The sequence below is a fragment of the Mustela erminea genome, chromosome 4, assembly GCF_009829155.1.
Source record: "Mustela erminea isolate mMusErm1 chromosome 4, mMusErm1.Pri, whole genome shotgun sequence".
Taxonomy (NCBI): Eukaryota; Metazoa; Chordata; class Mammalia; order Carnivora; family Mustelidae; genus Mustela; species Mustela erminea.
In genome coordinates, this window is record NC_045617.1 from 102,082,635 (window position 1) to 102,105,649 (window position 23,015).

At 38.7% G+C, this 23,015-nt stretch overlaps 1 protein-coding gene and 1 pseudogene across 4 annotated transcripts in view; both read right to left on the minus strand.

Annotated features, from left to right (window-relative positions):
- COL21A1 (collagen type XXI alpha 1 chain) overlaps positions 1-23,015 on the minus strand; it is a 280,569-nt gene that overhangs the window by 108,350 nt on the left and 149,204 nt on the right. For 3 of the 4 annotated variants that reach the window (XM_032340301.1, XM_032340302.1, XM_032340300.1), the window contains exons 8-10: positions 22,464-22,472; positions 22,072-22,155; positions 7,262-7,324 (exon numbers count right to left, since the gene is read on the minus strand). In XM_032340301.1, coding sequence (XP_032196192.1) covers positions 7,262-7,324; positions 22,072-22,155; positions 22,464-22,472 — 156 coding nt within the window. Of the gene's footprint in view, positions 1-7,261; positions 7,325-22,071; positions 22,156-22,463; positions 22,473-23,015 lie in introns of those variants that run through there. The other variant, XM_032340304.1, reaches the window with a different exon arrangement.
- LOC116588783 lies at positions 8,177-9,131 on the minus strand (annotated as a pseudogene).

The window sequence follows — 23,015 nt, forward strand, 5'->3', positions numbered from 1 at the left end:
AACAGAGGTAAAATTACACCTGAGCTAAGTTCTAAGAAAGACGCTATGGGAGGCAAAGAGCAGACAGGGAAGCTTTCTAGAACGACAAGCACAAAGAACACTCGGGAAGCACAGTGCAGAACAATTCCTTGAAGAATTTAATGTACAAATAGTACTATGTAATATCTACACACACACACCATTATTATCTATACTATCCATACTATATTTTAAAAAATAAGTAGTCTATTTAAGAGGCCCATGAGGAAAACATGGAGAAATTCATACATGAGATTTACACATGGGAAGGGTTGGGGGAAAAAATTAGTCAACTAAGCTTTGTCTAGGAAAGCTTTACAGAAAAGTTTTAAATTACACTTTGTTATAGAAAAGATAAAATGCCCAAGTATAAGATAATTCATTTGCGGCAAATGGCCCATATTTCAGCCTACCAGTGAGCCTCTCATGAGGGACGTATGCGTGCGTTTGTGTAAGTTTTATGGTACTGGGAGACAATAAGACAATGAAGCTTTCTGCTAAAGGAATCCAAAATGAGGTGAAGTGAGAGCTCAGGTAGAAACTGTTTTCTCTAGACAAATGTTTCATACACTTCATCATTAAGCCACCTCTTATAATTCTATTTTCCAAGTTAAATAACAGCCATTCCTTTGGCTTGTAACCTCATGTACCCCATTTTCCAGGTCTTAATCTTCATGGCACTCAGCCCCAAACTCCCCACAGCTCTTAAACTGTTGAGTCCACAACTGGCACCATATTCAGTTAAGAGTCTGAAGGAGAAAAACATAAAAACTTGTCCCATGAGTCCTATTGGCCTACTATTAATTATTCACCTCCTGTCAAGCTTACTCTGCAAGCCTAAATTCTAGTTTTCTTCCCCTTCTTTTTCTCTACCATCATTCTCAACCATTTTGAAACAGCATCTTTCACTTGGCTTACACCTAAGATTTAGTCAATTCTCCCCCCACAGACATTCTTTTGAGTTCTTACTCTTGTCCCCATTTCTCTCTTCTAAATGAAATCCAAGTCCTACAAATCCCTAAGGTATAGCAGGCTAAACCAAATCTAACACTTCAGAAGCACGACTGTCATCTTGCTTAATATAGATGTTATATATTTACTAACAATGCCAAAAATTGCATCAGCCCTTCAGGCAGCCCCATTACAAATGCTGATCCCTTTTCACCAATGTTAAACTTAAATAACATGTCCCAGACAAGTAAGAACCATACGTTCATTTGGGTTGAATTTCACTATATTAGAGTAGCCATTCTCCAAGTTTGCCAAATCCGTTTGGATCTTCATGTCACCCCAAATGCCAAAATAAATTTCAGAAGTGAAATTGAGAATTAAAAATTCTTGAAAATCATATTAAAGTAAATGAATAGAGTAATAGTAAAAAAAAAAAAAAAGAAGAAGAAGAAGAAAAAAACACTAGAAAAAATAACCAAGCATTTAACTGTAAGAAAATTTTACATTGCTACAAGTTAAAAACTATAAACCAAATAAATAATTAGAAGAAACATTTACAACATATATGTCAAAGGATTAATTCTTTTAATCCTTTAGTGTAGGAAGCTCTTACTAATCAACTGATTAACATTCAAAATACTATCACTCATACAGAAAATGGGTAAAGGACAAGAAAGGACACTTTATAAAAAAGGAACTCACCCTGAATGTCAGACTTCTATATTCAACTACCACCTAAAATTTCTACCTGAACAGGGGCACTGGGCTGGCTCAGTGAATGGTGCATGTAACTCTTAATCTTAGGGTTGTGGATTTGAGTCCCACATTGGGTGTAGAGATTACTTTAAAAAAAAAAAAAATCTTAAAAAAAATTTCTCTGATTAGCCATCTGACAAAAATTTAACATATCCTAAACCAAACGCTTGATTTCCCTTGCCCAAGTTTTTCTATTCTTTCTTCCACAACTCACTGAGTCTCCTTTGACTCCTCTCCTATAAACTCATGCATTACATCATCAAACCCTATCATATCTAACTTCAAAATACCCCCAGGAAGTCAGCAGTTCTCTTTACCTCACTACTTACCGTCCTGATGCTAGCTGCAATCATCTTGTTCCTGGATTATTTCAAGAGCTTCTGGACTCATCTCTCTGGTTTTTGTCCTCATCGCCCTAAAATCTATTCTCAACTAAGAAGTCAGAGTAATCATTTAAAAAATATAAGTTACATCACTTCAATTCAGACCCTCCAGTGGCTTCTGAGTTCACTCCAACCAAAAGCCAAAGTCATCACAATGGCCTAAAGAATTCTACTCCATCTCCCTTCCTTTCTCCCTCTTACCTACCCAACTTCACCTCCTACTAACCTGCCCCACCCCTCTCTCTTTGTGTTTGATAAAATCATCTACCTTTGAAATTCTCCCATCTGTACTGACTACCACTTTTGTATGGTTTAACCATCCACAGAGAAAGCTAGCCACTTTCTGGAATCTCTAGACTAGATGGGGTACACCAAGGGGTGTGGGGACAAAGAGAGTCACTGCATCACAGAGTGTGGCCCACTGACCAATCTACACTTCTATCTATCCTACCAGTAGCAGTGTGGTATCAGTCTTCCAGAATCACTTAAGGGCAATAACATGAAAATTCACCTCCAGAATCTGACAGTTTTAATCTAGCTTACCTTTCTCCCTTAGCAAATATGATGGCTTTAATGGAATCTTAGAAAATTAGCACTGGAGAGAACATGGGCCTCATCCGGCACCATCTTCTCATTTCCCAGACAAAAAAACTGAGACCCTTTGCTTGAAAACAAAGCAATTTTTAAAAGCAAAGCAGAAGGCAAAACAACCCCTGATCTCTCTAACAACCAGTGAGGCCTTTGGTTTGAGAAAAGTAATTTAGTTCATTAAGACTAATTAATAATGACAGAAAATAGAAACAAGCACTACAAAAATACAATCTTCTACAAAATCATAAAATAGTTCTAGTATATGTTTTCATACACTAGATGGCCTTTAAAAAAAAATCAATGCCATAACAGTGCAATGCTTTTACTAATAGTACTTTCTCCAAATTACCTGTGGGATATATGAATATTTCCTCTGCCTCTCTCTCTATAACGACATAATAGCAAAACAGTAATATTCTCAGTGCTGTTAGAAATCATTTCACTGATAAAGAAATGAGAAAGGACAGGAAGAATTTGAAACTAGCTCTTTAATTTTGTTTGAAGGCATTTTCCTTGTGAAAATTAGTATTTCTCCAGAATGGAATAATTTCCTATTTAAAGCTTCAGTTGACTTGGCCTGGTTATAATGTGAAAGAGATTCAAACTGCTTATTGAAGGGGATTGCACAGAACCAAATCCAAACAAAGCAGAATTCCCTTCGAATTGTTCCGTCCAAGTTTCCCTGGTCCAGATGGCTTCAATAGCCAGCCAGAGACTCCACCCACACCTTCCCACTCCCGCTGTGCACTGGCCCTGGACACACACTAATGACCCTCAGCTGTTCTGGCTCCCAGACTCATTTTCTTTTCCTGCCTGGCCGCCCAACCTCCTATCTCCTACAGAGACAAAGGAAAGAGGGAAAGGGAGACACTTAGGAAAAATCATATCTTTGGGTAAATGGGATTTGCACTAATGAATCAGTTTCTTATTGCTGCTGTAACAAATTATCCCAAACATAATGGCTTAAAATGACACACACTTACATTCTGGTGGTCAGAAAGGCAACACAGTCTTAGGGAGCTAAACTCATGATGTCAATGGGACTGCATTCCTTCTGGAGGTTCTAGAAGATGTGTTCCTTCCCTTTACCAGCTTCTGGATACTGCAGACATTCCTTGGCTCATGGTCACCTCATCCTGATCTCTGCTTCTGTCATTACATCTCCTCCTCTAACTCTGATGCTCCTGCCTCCCTCTTATAAGGATCCTTGTGATTATACCAGGCCACTCAGATAAATTTCTACACAGTAATTTCTGTATCTCAAGATCCTTGATTTTTTCATATATGCAAAGTTCCTAATCTAACATATTCACAGGTGTTAAGATTAGGAGGTGGACATTCTCTTTGCTCTTTCTCTCACATCAGGTATGCCTAATAACATCTAACATCTAATATCAGGTACTACAAAGCTATACCTATGTCAACAGGTAAAATCATATACACAAACACATATATATGTAGTGAATATGATGAGATAACAAATCTATTATAGATGAAATAAAAGTCATAGAGTAATATCCATGATTATTATATCAGGCTTATTACAACTAAATTCCAGTACTTTGTTCAGGCAAAATATTTAAGGAGGAAAAAAAAAAAAAAAAAGCACATTAGAGCCAATGGCCTATGAAGGGCTTGCTCACTACTCACTGCCATATACTGCCCAGGACTTTTCACCTCCAAGACACCCAAAACCTAAATAATTTAGTAGTGCTGTCAGAGGAGGTCTTCAGGCAGGCAAGGGCTCACACTCATAAAACTCCTCCCACCCAGAGTGATTAGGGGAGAACCCACACAGGGCCTCAGGCAGTGTCTTCAGTGGGAGGAAGGAGGTGCAGTGAGAGAGTCTAACCAAGTCACATGACACTTCAAGTTAAAGTGAGAAAAGGATGAGATATAAGGAACCACGAGGAAAATGCTGGCAGGAACAGGAAGTTAAGGATAAAGGCAAAGAGGAGATGTTAGTTTAGAACCTATTTGTTTCATTCAATTCAAATAGAAGTAGTCTGATAATAAATTTTTCTTCTTCTTTCCTGCAAATCACTACCTGGCCACTTCCACCCTTATCCGCTTGGCCTTTTACCCCACATAAAGGTCCATATTATACCAATGCCCTCCAACCTGCCCAAGGATTTTCTTCCTGAAAATGCCCCTAATCTCCCAAATTACTGATTTTTTTTCCCTTCTGCCTCATTGTCAACATCATAAAACCGTGTTATAACATCTCCCATCTCTTAAAAGACCCTCCTTTTATCCCACATCCAAACCATGCAACTGCTCCATATAGCTGATCCACATTCTACCCCTCAGAAAAAGCTTCCATATTGACAGTCATCATTTTATCTCATACTCTCCCTTGAACCTATTTCAATCTGTTTTTTGTACCCACCCTCTCTACCCTATTTGTCAATGGCTTCAGTACCTCCATAAAGCAAATCCAGTGGTCTATGCATAGAGCTCATTTTTCTCAATGTCTTGGCAACAATGACACAACTGAGCACTCTCTTCTTGAAATGAGTACTTTACCTGGCTTCACGGATGCCGCTCTCTGCTGGTTTACCTCCTAGTTCACTGGTCTTTCTTTCCCAGCTTTTTTGGCTGCATTCTCACCCTCTTTTTATCTTTTTCGTCTGAAGACAGCCTGAGGTTCAGTCCACTGCCCCCTTCTCTTCTCCACTTTTCTGTGGTTGCTCTCTAAATGATCTCATTCACTCTGGTGGCTCAGATAGAACAATCTACACACTAGGAAGTCCCAACTATGTATTTTCATTCTCAAACATATTCCTGAACTCAAGATTCCTTTCTCTAGAATCCCAGGAGATACTAGGGGCACTCCAGGAGACAACAAGGGCTCACACTCGTAAAACTCTGTCTAGCTCAGTAAGCTGTTCACACAGAGATGTCTAGCTCACTGCTGTCTAGCTCACTGCTGTCTAGCTCAGTAAGTTGTTCACACAGAGATCTTCTGAGTCTCCCCTGACTCTTTCTCTCGTGCCTCACATCTAATTTGACAGTTAACTCTGGCCAGCTTTACATTAAAAAAATAATCCAGAATATGACCTCCTATTTTCCCTTTCATATCTCTCTAGTCCAAGCCACTTTTACTTCTCCCTTAGAATCCTAAAATAACCTGCTTCCACTCTTGCCCTACATAATCTACTCTCTGATATTTATATGGATCTTTCTAAAACATAACCCAGGTCAAGTCCCTTCCTATCCCCAAATTCTCAAAAGTACTGCCATCACACATAGACTGCACTGTCTCAGGGACTAACAAGCTCCTGTATCATGATGATTGGGGTACTGATGGTTTAACATTAGTCTGTGGTTCCTTCATTCCTTAAACATTACTGCCTCAGAATACAAACCTTTCCATATTTTATAGCAAGAGGTTAAATGTCTCATGATAAAGAAAATTCCTTAGTGGTGCCTGGGGGGGTTCAGTCAGTTAAGCATCCAACTCTTGATTTTGCCTCAGGTCATGAGTCCAGAGTTGTGAGATCAAGCCCTGCATCTGTCTCCACACTGGGCATGGAGCCTGCTTAAGATTCTCTCTCTCTCTCTGCCCCTCCCCACTTTCTCTCTTGAAAAAAAATATCTTACGAGATACTTTTGTGGTGACCATTATTTAGCATTTAAAGGCAAACTCCTAATGTTTATTTACTGTTATAAACATGTTGAGAGCTAACCTGAAAATATTCACCTAGAAAGCCCTAAAGTGTATGTGCTTTATGTTTCCTTAATTCAAAACTGTTCCTAAAGTTCTCTTGAAACTTAGAGGATACTATTTTTGTTCGGATTATAAGCATATATGTCCTCACAAAATATCTTTCAAAAAGATTTTTTTGAAAACTTCCATAGACATGAAGGGAAAAGGTAAAAGATTCCTGAACCTAGCTATTCAGCAATACTCACTGGACAATTTTTAAATGTAACAAAGATGTATGCAATTTTGGAGTAACTCACCTTTTAAGTGACTAGAACACTGATTCTATTGACCAAGCTAGGCTTAATGTTCCCTTCTGCTTAACTAAACTTCAAACAGTCTTCTTCCTGATTCTAGGTGCCTGATTTCCCTTCCCTTAGAACATTTACTCTAGAAAATTTCTAATTATAAATTCTTTCTCTGACCCTTTGAGTGGCAAACCTTTTTAAAAGCTTGTTAGTTTTACAACTAGCAGGGTATGTCTTTCTCCAGGACCTAGGAGCCATCCCTTTGAAAAAACATCCAGAAAAATAAGTACCCAGACCTTCCAGGCTCTGTGGGATGGTAGTGCCCTATCTGTCATGAGCGCCAGTTAGCAAAGACAGATGGCCTAATCACAGACGACAACATGTATCAAACTCAGGATGACTCAATTTGCTCCATCCCATTGATCAACCACCCAAGTCCTCCAGTACGTTTCCACTAGCTCCATTTCTGTTTCAGTGAGTGGAGTTCAATCTCTCTCCTTATTATGGTAATCTTAAAGTCTTTCTTGCCTGTATAACTTTGCCCAGTGCAATTTCAACTTTGACACCATAATCCCAGTACTGGAGATGACTAAGCTTTCAGTACTCACAGGCTTACCATCTTGACCAGATTGTCCAGGGTAGCCAGGGTTCCCAGGCTGTCCAGGTTCACCCTAGAAAGGGAAAAAAAGAAAAAAACTTCTCAGTACAAAACAACCAACCACACTGTTGCTGTCAGAGACCTTCAAGTTTCAAGCCAATTCCATGATTTGTAGATCTTTGTATATTTTTTAAAAATAAGAAGAACAACAACAGACATCTCAAAACAAGGTTAGAAAAACAATGGCATATTTTAAATGCCGACTTTACCAAAAAAAAGGCTTTTTATTACATAAATTTTTCAGTGATTTATTTCTATGATCACACCAGGTATAACAACTAAAGTACTCTTCACCAATGTAAAATGTCAATATTTATGTCAGGATACATTTTTAGAATTCTGAACAAACTGAAGTGTCATAGCAATACGGTCTCAATGATAGCCATCTTTCTCTCATAATTCTATTTAGACTTAATTCTATTCTCAGTATTACACTATAGATATCAATGACCTATGATGTAATAATTTGATTTGCAATTATTTATTTAAAAAAAAAAAGTATGGGGCACCTGGGTGGCTCAGTGGGTTAAAGCCTCTGCCTTTGGCTTGGGTCATGATCCCAGGGTCCTGAGATCAAGCCCCGCATGGGGCTCTCTGCTCAGCAGGGAGCCTGCTTCCCCTTCTCTCTCTCTGCCTGCCTCTCTGCCTGCTTGTGATCTCTATCTGTCAAATAAATGAATAAAAATCTTTTAAAAAAATTTTTTTAATAAAAAATTTTTTAAAAAGTCCACAGGCTATACAATCTTTCACACAAGATTCAAGTTTAAAGCAGCATGACAGTCATTTCTTTTATTCTAGTCAATGTGTTTCTTTGCCTATATTTGTAACTTCATTTTAACATACTGTTAAAATTTTTTTTCTGTTAACAAATTTTAAATTTTTCTTATTTCAGAACTGCCTTTATGTACAGACATTATTAAAAAAAATGCACATATAATGGAGATCTTCCAAGAACAGGAGCTGAAATTAAAAGTTAAAAGCATTTAGGAGAACTGAAATTGTCCCAGAGAAGTTCTGAGGCTCATGCTTCTTTAAATGTCCTTGATAACCTCTTCAAGTTCTTCCTTTGTGAACATGTGGAAATTCTGGCCGGGCTGCACCGTGGCCAGCTCTATATTAGTTGCATTCAGCTTCTCCTCCATTGCTTGTTTGAGGATGATGAGTGAAGACTTGATGGCTTCTTTCAATGTCATAGACTGGTGGTAAACTTCAAGGAGCTCTGGGCACCCTCTGAAGCAGAGCCAATTGCTCAAGCATCACACTGTACAAAGGTCCCAGATGGGACCATGTGAAACAGCAGGGGTCCTTTCTCATCAACTCCTCCAAATAACAGTGCTACTCCAAAGGGACAAGACATGACACCTGGATCTGCATCTTCTTCTCCAAACTGAAGAGCTAGATTAGACACAGCCTGAGTCATACTCTCCACAGTCATTGTCTCATTGTAGGTGAACCAATAGTTCTGTGTCTCCACTCTGGCTTTATCAATTAAAGTTTTAGCATCAGCAATTAGCCCACTCATGGCACAACCTATGTGAGCATCGATCTCTACAATTTTCTCAATGCTGCTTGGCTCCATGAGTGGGGAGGTAATTCTCCTCTCCACAGCTAGGCATACACCCTCTGATGTCTGGATCCCAATGGCTGTAGAACCAAGCTTGATAGCTTCAATGGCATATTCCACTTGAAATAATCCTCCTTCAGAAGAAAAAGTATTCACGCCCCTGTCATACTCAGACCGGGCGAGGAACATGGCGAGGGCAGGAGAGGGCGGCAGTGGCTACGTGGGGTTTTCAAGGGCCAACACCTTAACATAATGTTAAAATTTTTAAATCTGAATATTTACATGAGAGCGAGGCCCAAGCCAAACAACTCTACCCAACCCCCATAGTCCTTGAACACAAGGACTAATAAATGAAGAAATGACCTTTGCCCCCACAAACCAAGGATCTCCAAAGAATATTATTCCATACAATATGACAATGAGCTCAGGCACATTCTAGGAAACTCTAGTTTGTTGCCCAATGGCCAGTACTGACCATTTGATTAGTCACCACCCATGAAAAAAACCAATGAGAGTAACACTTTTCGTGAGTTGAGGATGTTGCATAATCTAATTCTAAAAAAGACTTCAAAATTAGTATCATATTAATCTATTGCTGAATCCATGAGAGCCACATGGGCCATCTTACTTAAAAACATGAAGTCTCAACCATCAGTATCAGTAAACTCCTGCACAGAGGCAAGGCAGCTGATTTCAGTTCATTAAGTCATTATTTACATTAAGAACTCATTCACACAGGACCCCAATAATTTTAAATTAACTAAACACCAATACTAAGGTTACTTTCACAGAGCCAAATCTGCAGATCTGAAATACTACTTCAGGCTACTGGCTACAGAGAGTTGTTCCTGAAACATAACAGGAAAACTGGAAAGAACTATGTGAACTCTATTAAGTGGCCAATGGAGAAGGGTTGGGCTTTTCACATAGGAGCTGCCCAAGAGACATAACATGAGGAAGGGTTGAGAAGAATGGAAATGTTATTTTTAAAAAGAGAAAGAGAAAGAATAACTGTAAATACAGGGAGAAACATATCCTGTCTTGCTGAAGAGACAGAATTTATAATTCTAACCCAAAGACTTCCAGTGTTAGCTGGGCATTAAGGAGTAACATTCTGGTTCTCTAGGAAGTTAGTTTTTCTCTTCTTATTTTGAGAGGATCCACATTAATCTCTAGCCTCTCTCCCATCCTTTAACCCTGTTCAAACTGAACTTGTTATGCTTTCAACAAACTCCATCTTTTCTTCTCCTGACAAGAAGTTTTTCTTCCTTTTCCACTTAAGAATCCATCATTCCGAGGGGAGGAGTCAAGATGGCGGAGAAGTAGCAGGCTGAGAGTGCTTCAGCTAGCCGGAGATCAGCTAGATAGCTTATCTAAAGATTGCAAACACCTGAAAATCCATCGGCAGATCGAAGAGAAGAAGAACAGCAATTCTGGAAACAGAAAAACAACCACTTTCTGAAAGGTAGGACCGGCGGAGAAGTGAATCCAAAGCGACGGGAAGATAGACCCCGGGGGGAGGGGCCGGCTCCCGGCAAGCGGCGGAGCAACGGAGCACAAAATCAGGACTTTTAAAAGTCTGTTCCGCTGAGGGACATCGCTCCAGAGGCTAAACCGGGGCGAAGCCCACGTGGGTTCAGCGTGGCCTCAGGTCCCGCAGGATCACAGAAGGATCAGGGGTGTCTGAGTGTCGCAGACCTTGCGGGTATTGGAACGGGAAAGCCGCCTACAGAGACAGAGCCGACATTAAGCTCGCAGCTCGGTGTTACCTTGAACTGGTCGCAGGCTCAGTGAGCTCGGAGCGCGGCCGGAGGTCAGGCAGACGGGAGTAACTGGGCGCTGTTCTCTGAGGGCGCACTGAGGAGTGCGGCCCTGGGATCTGAGCTCCTCCGGGCCGGAGACCAGGAGGCCGCCATTTGTATTCCCGTCCTCCAGAACTCTACGGAAAGCGCTCAGGGAACAAAAGCTCCTGAAAGCAAACCCCAGCGGATTACTCACCCCGGCCCCGGGTAAGGGCGGTATCATTCCGCCTGGGGCAAAGACACTTGAGAATCACTACAACAGGCCCCTCCCCCAGAAGATCAACAAGAAATCCAGCCAAGACCAAGTTCACCTACCAAGGAGTGTGGTTTCAATACCAAGGAGAGCAGCAGAATTCCAGGGGAGGAGAAAGCCAAGCACGGAACTCATGGCTTTTTCCCTGTGATTTTTTTTTAGTCTTGCAGTTAATTTAATTTTTTTCTTTTTCATTTTTTGTTTTTTTTTTTCTCGCCTTTGGGTAAAATTTTTTTTTTTAACTGTTACCTTTTTCTTTTTTAACGATTTTTTACTAGTTTATCTAATATATATATTTTTTCTTTTTTACATTTTTCTTAGGTGTTTTCCTTTTTTTTTAAATTCTTTTCTTTTCTTTTTTTTTTTCTTTTTTCTTTTTTTTTCTTTCTTCCTGTTTGAACCTCTTTTTATCCCCTTTTTCCCCCCTCACGATTTTGGATCTCTTCTAATTTGGTTAAAGCATTTTTTCCTGGGGTTGTTGCCACCCTTTCAGTATTTTACTTGCCCCTTCATATACTCTTATCTGGACAAAATGACAAGACGGAAAAATTCAACACAAAAAAAAGAACAAGAGGCAGTACCGAAGGCTAGGGACCTAATCAATACAGACATTGGTAATATGTCAGATCTAGAGTTCAGAATGACAATTCTCAAGGTTCTAGCCGGGCTCGAAAAAGGCATGGAAGATATTAGAGAAACCCTCTCGAGAGATATAAAAGCCCTTTCTGGAGAAATAAAAGAACTAAAATCTAACCAAGTTGAAATCAAAAAAGCTATTAATGAAGTGCAATCAAAAATGGAGGCTCTCACTGCTAGGATAAATGAGGCAGAAGAAAGAATTAGTGATATAGAAGACCAAATGACAGAGAATAAAGAAGCTGAGCAAAAGAGGGACAAACAGCTACTGGACCACGAGGGGAGAATTCGAGAGATAAGTGACACCATAAGACGAAACAACATTAGAATAATTGGGATTCCAGAAGAAGAAGAAAGAGAGAGGGGAGCAGAAGGTATACTGGAGAGAATTATTGGGGAGAATTTCCCCAATATGGCAAAGGGAACGAGCATCAAAATTCAGGAGGTTCAGAGAATGCCCCTCAAAATCAATAAGAATAGGCCCACACCCCGTCACCTAATAGTAAAATTTACAAGTCTCAGTGACAAAGAGAAAATCCTGAAAGCAGCCCGGGAAAAGAAGTCTGTAACATACAATGGTAAAAATATTAGATTGGCAGCTGACTTATCCACAGAGACCTGGCAGGCCAGAAAGAGCTGGCATGATATTTTCAGAGCACTAAATGAGAAAAACATGCAGCCAAGAATACTATATCCAGCTAGGCTATCATTGAAAATAGAAGGAGAGATTAAAAGCTTCCAGGACAAACAAAAACTGAAAGAATTTGCAAACACCAAACCAGCTCTACAGGAAATATTGAAAGGGGTCCTCTAAGCAAAGAGAGAGCCTACAAGTGGTAGATCAGTAAGGAACAGAGACCATATACAGTAACAGTCACCTTACAGGCAATACAATGGCACTAAATTCATATCTCTCAATAGTTACCCTGAATGTTAATGGGCTAAATGCCCCTGTCAAAAGACACAGGCTATCAGAATGGATAAAAAAACAAAACCCATCTATATGTTGCCTCCAAGAAACTCATTTTAAGCCCCAAGACACCTCCAGATTTAAGGTGAGGGGGTGGAAAAGAATTTACCATGCTAATGGACATCAGAAGAAAGCAGGAGTGGCAATCCTTATATCAGATCAATTAGATTTTAAGCCAAAGACTATAATAAGAGATGAGGAAGGACACTATATCATACTCAAAGGGTCTGTCCAACAAGAAGATTTAACAATTTTAAATATCTATGCCCCCAACGTGGGAGCAGCCAACTATATAAACCAATTAATAACAAAATCAAAGAAACACATCAACAATAATACAATAATAGTAGGGGACTTTAACACTCCCCTCACTGAAATGGACAGATCATCCAAGCAAAAGATCAGCAAGGAAATAAAGGCCTTAAACGACACACTGGACCAGATGGACATCACAGATATATTCAGAACATTTCATCCCAAAGCAACAGAATACACATTCTTCTCTAGTGCACATGGAACATTCTCCAGAATAGATCACATCCTCGGTCCTAAATCAGGACTCAACCGGTATCAAAAGATTGGGATCATTCCCTGCATATTTTCAGACCACAATGCTCTAAAGCTAGAACTCAACCACAAACGGAAGTTTGGAAAGAACCCAAATACATGGAGACTAAACAGCATCCTTCTAAAGAATGAATGGGTCAACCGGGAAATTAAAGAAGAATTGAAAAAAATCATGGAAACAAATGATAATGAAAATACAACGGTTCAAAATCTGTGGGACACAACAAAGGCAGTCCTGAGAGGAAAATATATAGCAGTTCAAGCCTTTCTCAAGAAACAAGAAAGGTCTCAGGTACACAACCTAACCCTACACCTAAAGGAGCTGGAGAAAGAACAAGAAAGAAACCCTAAGCCCAGCAGGAGAAGAGAAATCATAAAGATCAGAGCAGAAATCAATGAAATAGAAACCAAAAAAACAATAGAACAAATCAACGAAACTAGGAGCTGGTTCTTTGAAAGAATTAATAAAATTGATAAACCCCTGGCCCGACTTATCAAAAAGAAAAGAGAAAGGACCCAAATAAATAAAATCATGAATGAAAGAGGAGAGATCACAACTAACACCAAAGAAATACAAACTATTATAAGAACATACTATGAGCAACTCTACGCCAATAAATTTGACAATCTGGAAGAAATGGATGCATTCCTAGAAACATATAAACTACCACAACTGAACCAGGAAGAAATAGAAAGCCTGAACAGACCCATAACCAGTAAGGAGATTGAAACAGTCATTAAAAATCTCCAAACAAACAAACGCCCAGGGCCAGACGGCTTCCCGGGGAAATTCTACCAAACATTTAAAGAAGAACTAATTCCTATTCTCCTGAAACTGTTCCAAAAAATAGAAATGGAAGGAAAACTTCCAAACTCATTTTATGAGGCCAGCATCACCTTGATCCTAAAACCAGACAAGGATCCCACCAAAAAAGAGAGCTATAGACCGATATCCTTGATGAACACAGATGCGAAAATACTCAACAAAATGCTAGCCAATAGGATTCAACAGTACATTAAAAAGATTATTCACCACGACCAAGTGGGATTTATTCCAGGGCTGCAAGGTTGGTTCAACATCCGCAAATCAGTAAATGTGATACAACACATCAATAAAAGAAAGAACAAGAACCATATGATACTCTCAATAGATGCTGAAAAAGCATTTGACAAAGTACAGCATCCCTTCCTGATCAAAACTCTTCAAAGTGTAGGGATAGAGGGCACATACCTCAATATCATCAAAGCCATCTATGAAAAACCCACCGCAAATATCATTCTCAATGGAGAAAAACTGAAAGCTTTTCCGCTAAGGTCAGGAACACGGCAGGGATGTCCATTATCACCACTGCTATTCAACATAGTACTAGAGGTCCTAGCCTCAGCAATCAGACAACAAAAGGAAATTAAAGGCATCCAAATCGGCAAAGAAGAAGTCAAATTATCACTCTTCGCAGATGATATGATACTATATGTAGAAAACCCAAAAGACTCCACTCCAAAACTGCTAGAACTTATACAGGAATTCAGTAAAGTGTCAGGATATAAAATCAATGCACAGAAATCAGTTGCATTTCTCTACACCAACAGCAAGACAGAAGAAAGAGAAATTAAGGAGTCCATCCCATTTACAATTGCACCCAAAACCATAAGATACCTAGGAATAAACCTAACCAAAGAGACACAGAATCTATACTCAGAAAACTATAAAGTACTCATGAAAGAAATTGAGGAAGACACAAAGAAATGGAAAAATGTTCCATGCTCCTGGATTGGAAGAATAAATATTGTGAAAATGTCTATGCTACCTAAAGCAATCTACACATTTAATGCAATTCCTATCAAAGTACCATCCATCTTTTTCAAAGAAATGGAACAAATAATGCTAAAATTTATATGGAACCAGAAAAGACCTCGAATAGCCAAAGGGATATTGAAAAAGAAAGCCAACGTTGGTGGCATCACAATTCCGGACTTCAAGCTCTATTACAAAGCTGTCGTCATCAAGACAGCATGGTACTGGCAAAAAACAGACACATAGATCAATGGAACAGAATAGAGAGCCCAGAAATAGACCCTCAACTCTATGGTCAACTAATCTTCGACAAAGCAGGAAAGAATGTCCAATGGAAAAAAGACGGCCTCTTCAATAAATGGTGCTGGGAAAATTGGACAGCCACATGCAGAAAAATGAAATTGGACCATTTCCTTACACCACACACAAAAATAGACTCAAAATGGATGAAGGACCTCAATGTGCGAAAGGAATCCATCAAAATCCTTGAGGAGAACACAGGCAGCAACCTCTTTGACCTCTGCCGCAGCAACATCTTCCTAGGAACAACGCAAAAGGCAAGGGAAGCAAGGGCAAAAATGAACTATTGGGATTTCATCAAGATCAAAAGCTTTTGCACAGCAAAGGAAACAGTTAGCAAAATCAAAAGACAACTGACAGAATGGGAGAAGATATTTGCAAACGACATATCAGATAAAGGACTAGTGTCCAGAATCTATAAAGAACTTAGCAAACTCAACACCCAAAGAACAAATAATCCAATCAAGAAATGGGCAGAGGACATGAACAGACATTTCTGCAAAGAAGACATCCAGATGGCCAACAGACACATGAAAAAGTGCTCCATATCACTCGGCATCAGGGAAATACAAATCAAAACCACAATGAGATATCACCTCACACCAGTCAGAATGGCTAAAATCAACAAGTCAGGAAATGACAGATGCTGGCGAGGATGCAAAGAAAGGGGAACCCTCCTACACTGTTGGTGGGAATGCAAGTTGGTGCAGCCACTCTGGAAAACAGCATGGAGGTTCCTCAAAATGTTGAAAATAGAACTGCCCTATGACCCAGCAATTGCACTATTGGGTATTTACCCTAAGGATACAAACGTAGTGATCCAAAGGGGCACATGCACCCGAATGTTTATAGCAGCAATGTCCACAATAGCCAAACTATGGAAAGAACCTAGATGTCCATCAACAGATGAATGGATCAAGAAGATGTGGTATATATACACAATGGAATACTATGCAGCCATCAAAAGAAATGAAATCTTGCCATTTGCGACAACATGGATGGAACTAGAGCGTATCATGCTTAGCGAAATAAGTCAAGCAGAGAAAGACAACTATCATATGATCTCCCTGATATGAGGAAGTGGTGATGCAACATGGGGGCTTAAGTGGGTAGGAGAAGAATAAATGAAACAAGATGGGATTGGGAGGGAGACAAACCATAAGTGACTTTTAATCTCACAAAACAAACTGAGGGTTGCTGGGGGGAGGGGGTTTGGGAGAAGGGGGTGGGATTATGGACATTGGGGAGGGTATGTGCTTTGGTGAGTGCTTTGAAGTGTGTAAACCTGGTAATTCACAGACCTGTACCCCTGGGGATAGAGTATTATGCCTCCATCAGAAAGGATGAATACCCAACTTTTGTAGCAACATGGACGGGACTGGAGGAGATTATGCTGAGTGAAATAAGTCAAGCAGAGAGAGTCAATTATCATATGGTTTCACTTATTTGTGGAGCATAACAAATAGCATGGAGGACATGGGGACTTAGAGTGGAGAAGGGAGTTGGGGGAAATTGGAAGGGGAGGTGAACCATGAGAGACTATGGACTCTGAAAAACAATCTGAGGGTTTTGAAGGGACGGGGGGTGGGAGGTTGGGGTACCAGGTGGTGGGTATTATAGAGGGCACGGATTGCATGGAGCACGGGGTGTGGTGCAAAAATAATGAATACTGTTATGGTGGAAATAAAAAAAAAAAAATGAAGGGAAAAAAAAAAAAAAAAAGAATCCATCATTCCTTTTTTCCTTACTGTCTTTTTCTATTGAAAGGCTAAGCAGCTTCTATCACTTATCCCTTACTCATAAGCAGAGTTTTCTCAGTCTTCCCTTGATTAGTCTTCATTTATCATTTGGATTGAAAACAGAGTCTTTATTTTCTCCCTTTTTTTGAATGGTTGGGAGGGTTGATAATGCTGGGTATCAAGCAGAGATTCAATAACTATTTGTGGATTTACTATAAATCTTTTTTCCTGTTAATGACCCCCTTTACTTGCAGAGTATTATTATCAGCAAAATCTAGGATATCAAGGACCTGGGCTTTATCCTCTACTGTGATAAAGCTGGAATACAGCTTTGATAAAAGAAGAAATGAAATTTGTTTTTAGCACTGTGTCAAAGTATAAAACATATTAACAACATTTTAAATAAATAAAAACTAAGTTTCCAAGGCAAAAAAAAAAAATCATTCACAAGATAAATCCAATGCGACTTTAAAAGGACCATAACACTGGTGAAGAGCCCCAAGAGAGAACATAATCTTTTGCAGGTTCTATTATTGCTGGTAAATCTTACTGGTTATTTGGCCTATTGCTCTATTGATTTATTTGCAAAAACCAGGAAGATTTGGTGATGTTTCCATTAAATTGAAAAAATAAGGACAGACACTAATTTTGGAGGGAAATCCAATCAGAATAAAAATTCAATTGTATTACTGTAATAAAAGTTGATGCTCTACCTCGATTGTTTATTATATGCTAAGCATGGCTGTAAGAGATTTACATATACTAAATTACTTAATCCTCATAATAATCCCATGAAGCAAGTAATTTTATTATTCTCATTTTTTATATAGGAAAACTGAGGTGCCAAAAGGTTGAGTCACTTGCTCAAGGTCACACAGCCCTAGCGGAGATGACACTTGAACTCAGCCAATTCAGCTCCAGAGTCCCTGCTCCTAAACACTACTATCCCTGCCCATAATTAACATGTTAATTAGAACCAGACCTGGGGACTGCTAGTAAACTTAACATAGGGAACAATTTCCAAATACATTAAATGAGACATAGGAGCTATTATTATACAACTGTGACTAAATTCCCAATCCACTTTCTTCTAATTTAGTTGAAACATTTGCACATTTTGAATTTTTAAAAAGTATGTGTTCAGCTGAAAAGCAGGACTTACTTATATTCAACTGAACTTGTGCCACAGGATTTTTGAGTTGTTGACAGGAGTGGAAATGTCATGGACTAAGCTGAAACATCTCTGAATATGGCCTCTCAAGTAGTATAAATATGAATAATCAAAGTAAGAAACAGTTGTGCTTGCAAAAGCAAGCTAGTATTTTCAGTTGCTCATCTAAAACAAATGTCTTTGGAACTCTTCGCCTAGGCCCAAATCCTGTATGTTCAAGCCCTCTTCTCAAAACTCCTTGTGGCTTCATGCAACCCTCCAGACTCCACAGGAGTATCTGACCTAAAACCTAAACCCTTTTCCTAAACCAACCTCTTCCCTCCCTCAAAACTCAAACACCCACACTCTCAGGCTAGAAGGAATCCACTTAGTCTGGAAAAATTAACATAAAAATGTGAATGCCCAGTGGCCCCTGAAATTTTCCGAAGGCTTTTGTATTTTAAACAGAGGACACTTTGATAGCCTGAATGAATCTCTAATGGTGGTATCTGGAGGGTGAAACAAAGGAAATCAACAGAAATACAGTGGTATAGAGGGTGGTATTTCAGAGAAAAGGATTAGTAAGAAATTGTTCCTTCCCAAAAAGAAAAAATGACTTCTTTCCACTTCTGAAACAAAAGACCTAACATCAAGGTTAGATCAAACGTGGGGAGTTTGGCCTCACAAATGTTCCTACTACTGAAGTGGGGTAAGAAGTTGCCATTTACATGGAAAAGTCTTTTGCAAAGGGAGGTTGTAAGTAGGGGATTGCCTGGATCTTCCATATCACAACAAAGCCATCCCATATAGGTTAACTGGGAAGAGGGGTGAATCTTATTTTTTCAACGACTTCCTAACTCATTAAATAAAAACTATTACCATTAAGCACTGTGTTAGACACTAGAATTCCAAGGGAGAATTTATTTGTATTAACCTTCATTATGAAGTGCTTGCATATAAAAAGTATTCCAACAGATTTATTAATTTGATCACTCCCTATGTTTGACATTAGGAATACAAAATGAATTAGCTATTCTTCAAGGAACTCATACTCCAGTAACATAAATATATTTCTATGACTATAGAGTTATAATGCCATGGTGAGTCTAAGATACCATAGTTAATTTGACCTGGTTTTTCCAATAGGGCTGTCATGTCTTTTAGAAACTCAGACAATTTTAAACAGATGAGTTTTTCTTTGAATAAGCACTGACCCACCTATCCACACAAGAATTTCTCCTGTTTCAGTCTGAGAACTCAACTCTCAGTTCCCACAACTCTATTTCTGGCTAACAGGAAGATGAGATCTGTTCTTCACAGGTAACTCTGTTTGATGGACATCTGCAAAACCTTCCAGAGAACATCTAACAAAAATGGCCAATAAGTCTCAGTTGGAGCTACAGAAAATGGCTTCCTCTATTTTAGTTCCAGTTCTGTTAATCTAATTAAAACCCTCTTAATTCCCCAAGCCAGAAATTCTCTGAAGGAAATACAACTCAGAGTGTTGCTAGGGTTTCTGTTTTTCACATACAGGTCCCTGATGTGAGTAAGGAACCACCTCCAGGGGAAAGAGCCCTAAAAGTATGGAAGAGTGTGTGTGTGTTCCTGTCCTCTGGCCAGATTTTCTGAAGAAAATGGAAAGCAGATCAAGAAGGCACGCCAACTTAAAAGATTGGTGGAAAACTGCAATTTCACTTAAAGAAGTAGGTGGCAAATAGCATGAGATTATGACTAAGAAAAGAAAATGAAAATGAGGAACACATGAAACTAGGAAATACTTGGTATCAGAGGCTTGACCAGATAAGACAAAGGGTGTACTAAAAATCTGCTGCAGGAACATACACGAATAAGAATTGATGTCACTTCAAGACACCTAATAGACCACTAGTAAAGATTCAGAAAACAACAGAGATATCTGATGCCTCCCCAAAAGTAGACAGCACTTTTAGAGATCCTGAGGGTGGCCTGAACCTCCCTGGGAGTCAGAAAAGCACAGGAGGTTTTGAGAGGTCAAACATTATACACATCTGATTTCCATATTTTATCTCTTACAGATTAAATCACTTTTATGTGTAATATTCCAAGTTGAATAAACTCTGTGTGTGTGTGTGTGTGTGCGTGTGTTTATGTGTGTATATAAATATATATGCTTTAAAAGAGGTCTGCTGGTAGGTCACACCAAGTTGTCTTACAAGTTATATTCTCCCAGGAATATCCTATAGGCATTTCTTCTTTATGTCAAGGCACCCTAAATAACATGCAGTTGCTTTAACTAAAGAACAAAGAACACCTGGATTAACTTTCCTAAATGCAATCTAAAAATAGTTTGTAACAGTAAATTGATTATAATATACTAAAGCCAAATTCCAAGCCAAACAGATTTACTGTGAACGAAATAGTGAATGTACACTTTTATTCTTAAATTGCATTTCTTTCTTGATTTTTTTGAAGATAATTTATTTGACAGAGAGATCACAAGTAGGCAGAGAGGCAGAGGGTGGGGGGGAAGCAGGCTCCCTACTGAGCAGAGATCCTGATGTGGGGCTCAATCCCAGGACTCTGGGATCATGACCTGAGCCGAAGGCAGAGGCTTTTAACCCTCTGAGCCACCCAGGCGCCCCTCTTTCTTGATTTTAATGTGAGGCCTGAAGTAGGCCATGAGCTACCAAATAAAAATGGGATGAGCACTGGGTATTACATGCAACTGATGAGTCACTGAATGTTACATTAGAAACTAATGGTGTACTATATGTTGGCTAATTGAATTTAAATTAAAAAGTGGATGGGAGAAACATGCATAAAAGATGGTAGGAAACAAATTTGATGAGCAGTTTAAAAGCTAAAATTTTCAGTCATGGTGACTGAAACACTAAGGAAATTCCATCTAAATGAACATTACAATTCATATTCAACAAAAATTAATAAATGTGTGGACACCTAAAGCAATAAATGATCAATACTCTTTTTGGCTAGGCAGCCATATCCAATTCCAAGTTAGGCATTATTTTTATTTAAGTGATATTTTAAGATGATATCAAATGAATAAGATTTAGTGGTGCCTGGGTGGCTCAGCTGGTTAACTGAACAACTCTTGATTCTGGCTCAGGTCATGATCTCAGGGTCGTGAGATCAAGCCCCGTGTTGGGCTAAGTACTTGGCACAGAGCCTGCTTAAGATTCTCACTCCCCCTCTGCCACTCCCCCCACACTCATTTGCAGGCTCTCTAAAATAAATAATTAAATAAATCCTAAAAAAAAATGAGCAAGATTTATATATAGTAGACAAACCACTTACTATCTCGGTATCAAGCTAAGTCTAAGTGATCCCACAGTAAGTATTAACTTAAAAATAGTCATTCATACTTAATAGCACAGAAGCATATTCAGACTTTTTAGTTATATAAAAAGTAGCTGGTTATAAAATGGTATGCACATCAAGGCTTCAATCATATAAAGATGTATACACAAATAAATACGTAAATGTTTATATACACGTACACAAACTCTATTCACACACAAATCAACAGATGGAAGCAGAACATGTGCATATATGAACATGACTAACAGAACATACACCCCAAAAGCAATTACTACATGATTAAGTAAAATTAACTAATATATATGCCTCAGTTTTTAGAATTAGACATCAAACATAACACTGAAATCAACTTTAACACTTCTACTCTTCTTTTCTACCTGGAAATCATTTTGAGAAAATAAGGATTTAGAAACATAACTTAATAAGTGCCATTTCTTCATTTTTTATGAGGTTTTTATGTGGCTAGGTGGTATCAGTTCTAGGTTCGAAGGCAGTATAGATTAGAATATACTCTTAAAAAAAAGTCACTAAAACTTGGGTTTTAAACTGTTCCAAAGCATTAGGTAGAAATTTCACAACAGCGTCAGTGGTGACTAGGAATTCTGTGCATTTGCTCACCTCTAGTTTGTGTGTATTAACAAAAAAAGCAAGTTCGGTATTACTCACTTTGGGGCCTTGCAGTCCTGGTTTTCCCGGAGGACAAACACAGGGAGCTGGAGTTGAACCTACATCACTGGGACCATTGAGGCACTACAGAGACAAAAATGGAAATCAGCAACAAACATGGAAAGACACATGTATATCTGTACGTATGTTAGTATGTATAGGTGTCTGTACATATGTGTGAAGCTGGAAAGATATCTTACGTCTACTTTCCAATATTACTTAGCATAATCCATTAAGAAATTCTGAATCACAAAAAGCTATGAAAACTAAATGCACTCAAAATACATAAAAATAAGTTCTATTTATTTAATATACTTACAGTTGATAGAAGGAAGCAAAACAACCCACAATACAAATATTACCGTAAGGAGAATAATAGCTTCCAGGCCTACCTCACCATTCTGAAAGAAAAACAACAATGAATGTGTTTTAAAGGACACTTTTAAATTTCTAAATTATCATCCTAATTTATAGTTGTTTCATTGTTCAGGTTCTAGATACATGAAGTATCAAAACCAGCAAAACCTAAAACATGTACGTGCAACTCCCCTAAAGAAAATGACATTAATATATGTTATGATGACATTTACAGTAGGATAAAGTAAGAACATGAACAACAATGAAGAGTGGAAGAAGAAAATGGAAATGCCAAAGCTGCTTGGTATAATGGCCACACAGGAGCAAAAATACTTCAGGGTGAGATTTATATGTTCTCTTAAACTTTCTGGAAGTCATTTGAAAACCAAAGGAAAAAGTCAAAACAAATCTAAGAAAGTCACAAAGCTCGTGCATTAAATTTTCTGCATTTTATTTTAGAAGACTTCCTCACCAAAAAATCTGCTTCTTACTGAATAATACACAATTTTTAAAAGGTTAATAATCTTTCCAGACAATAACAAATTAGATCAAAAAAGGAGAAAATGGGAATAAAGATGCAAAAGGTA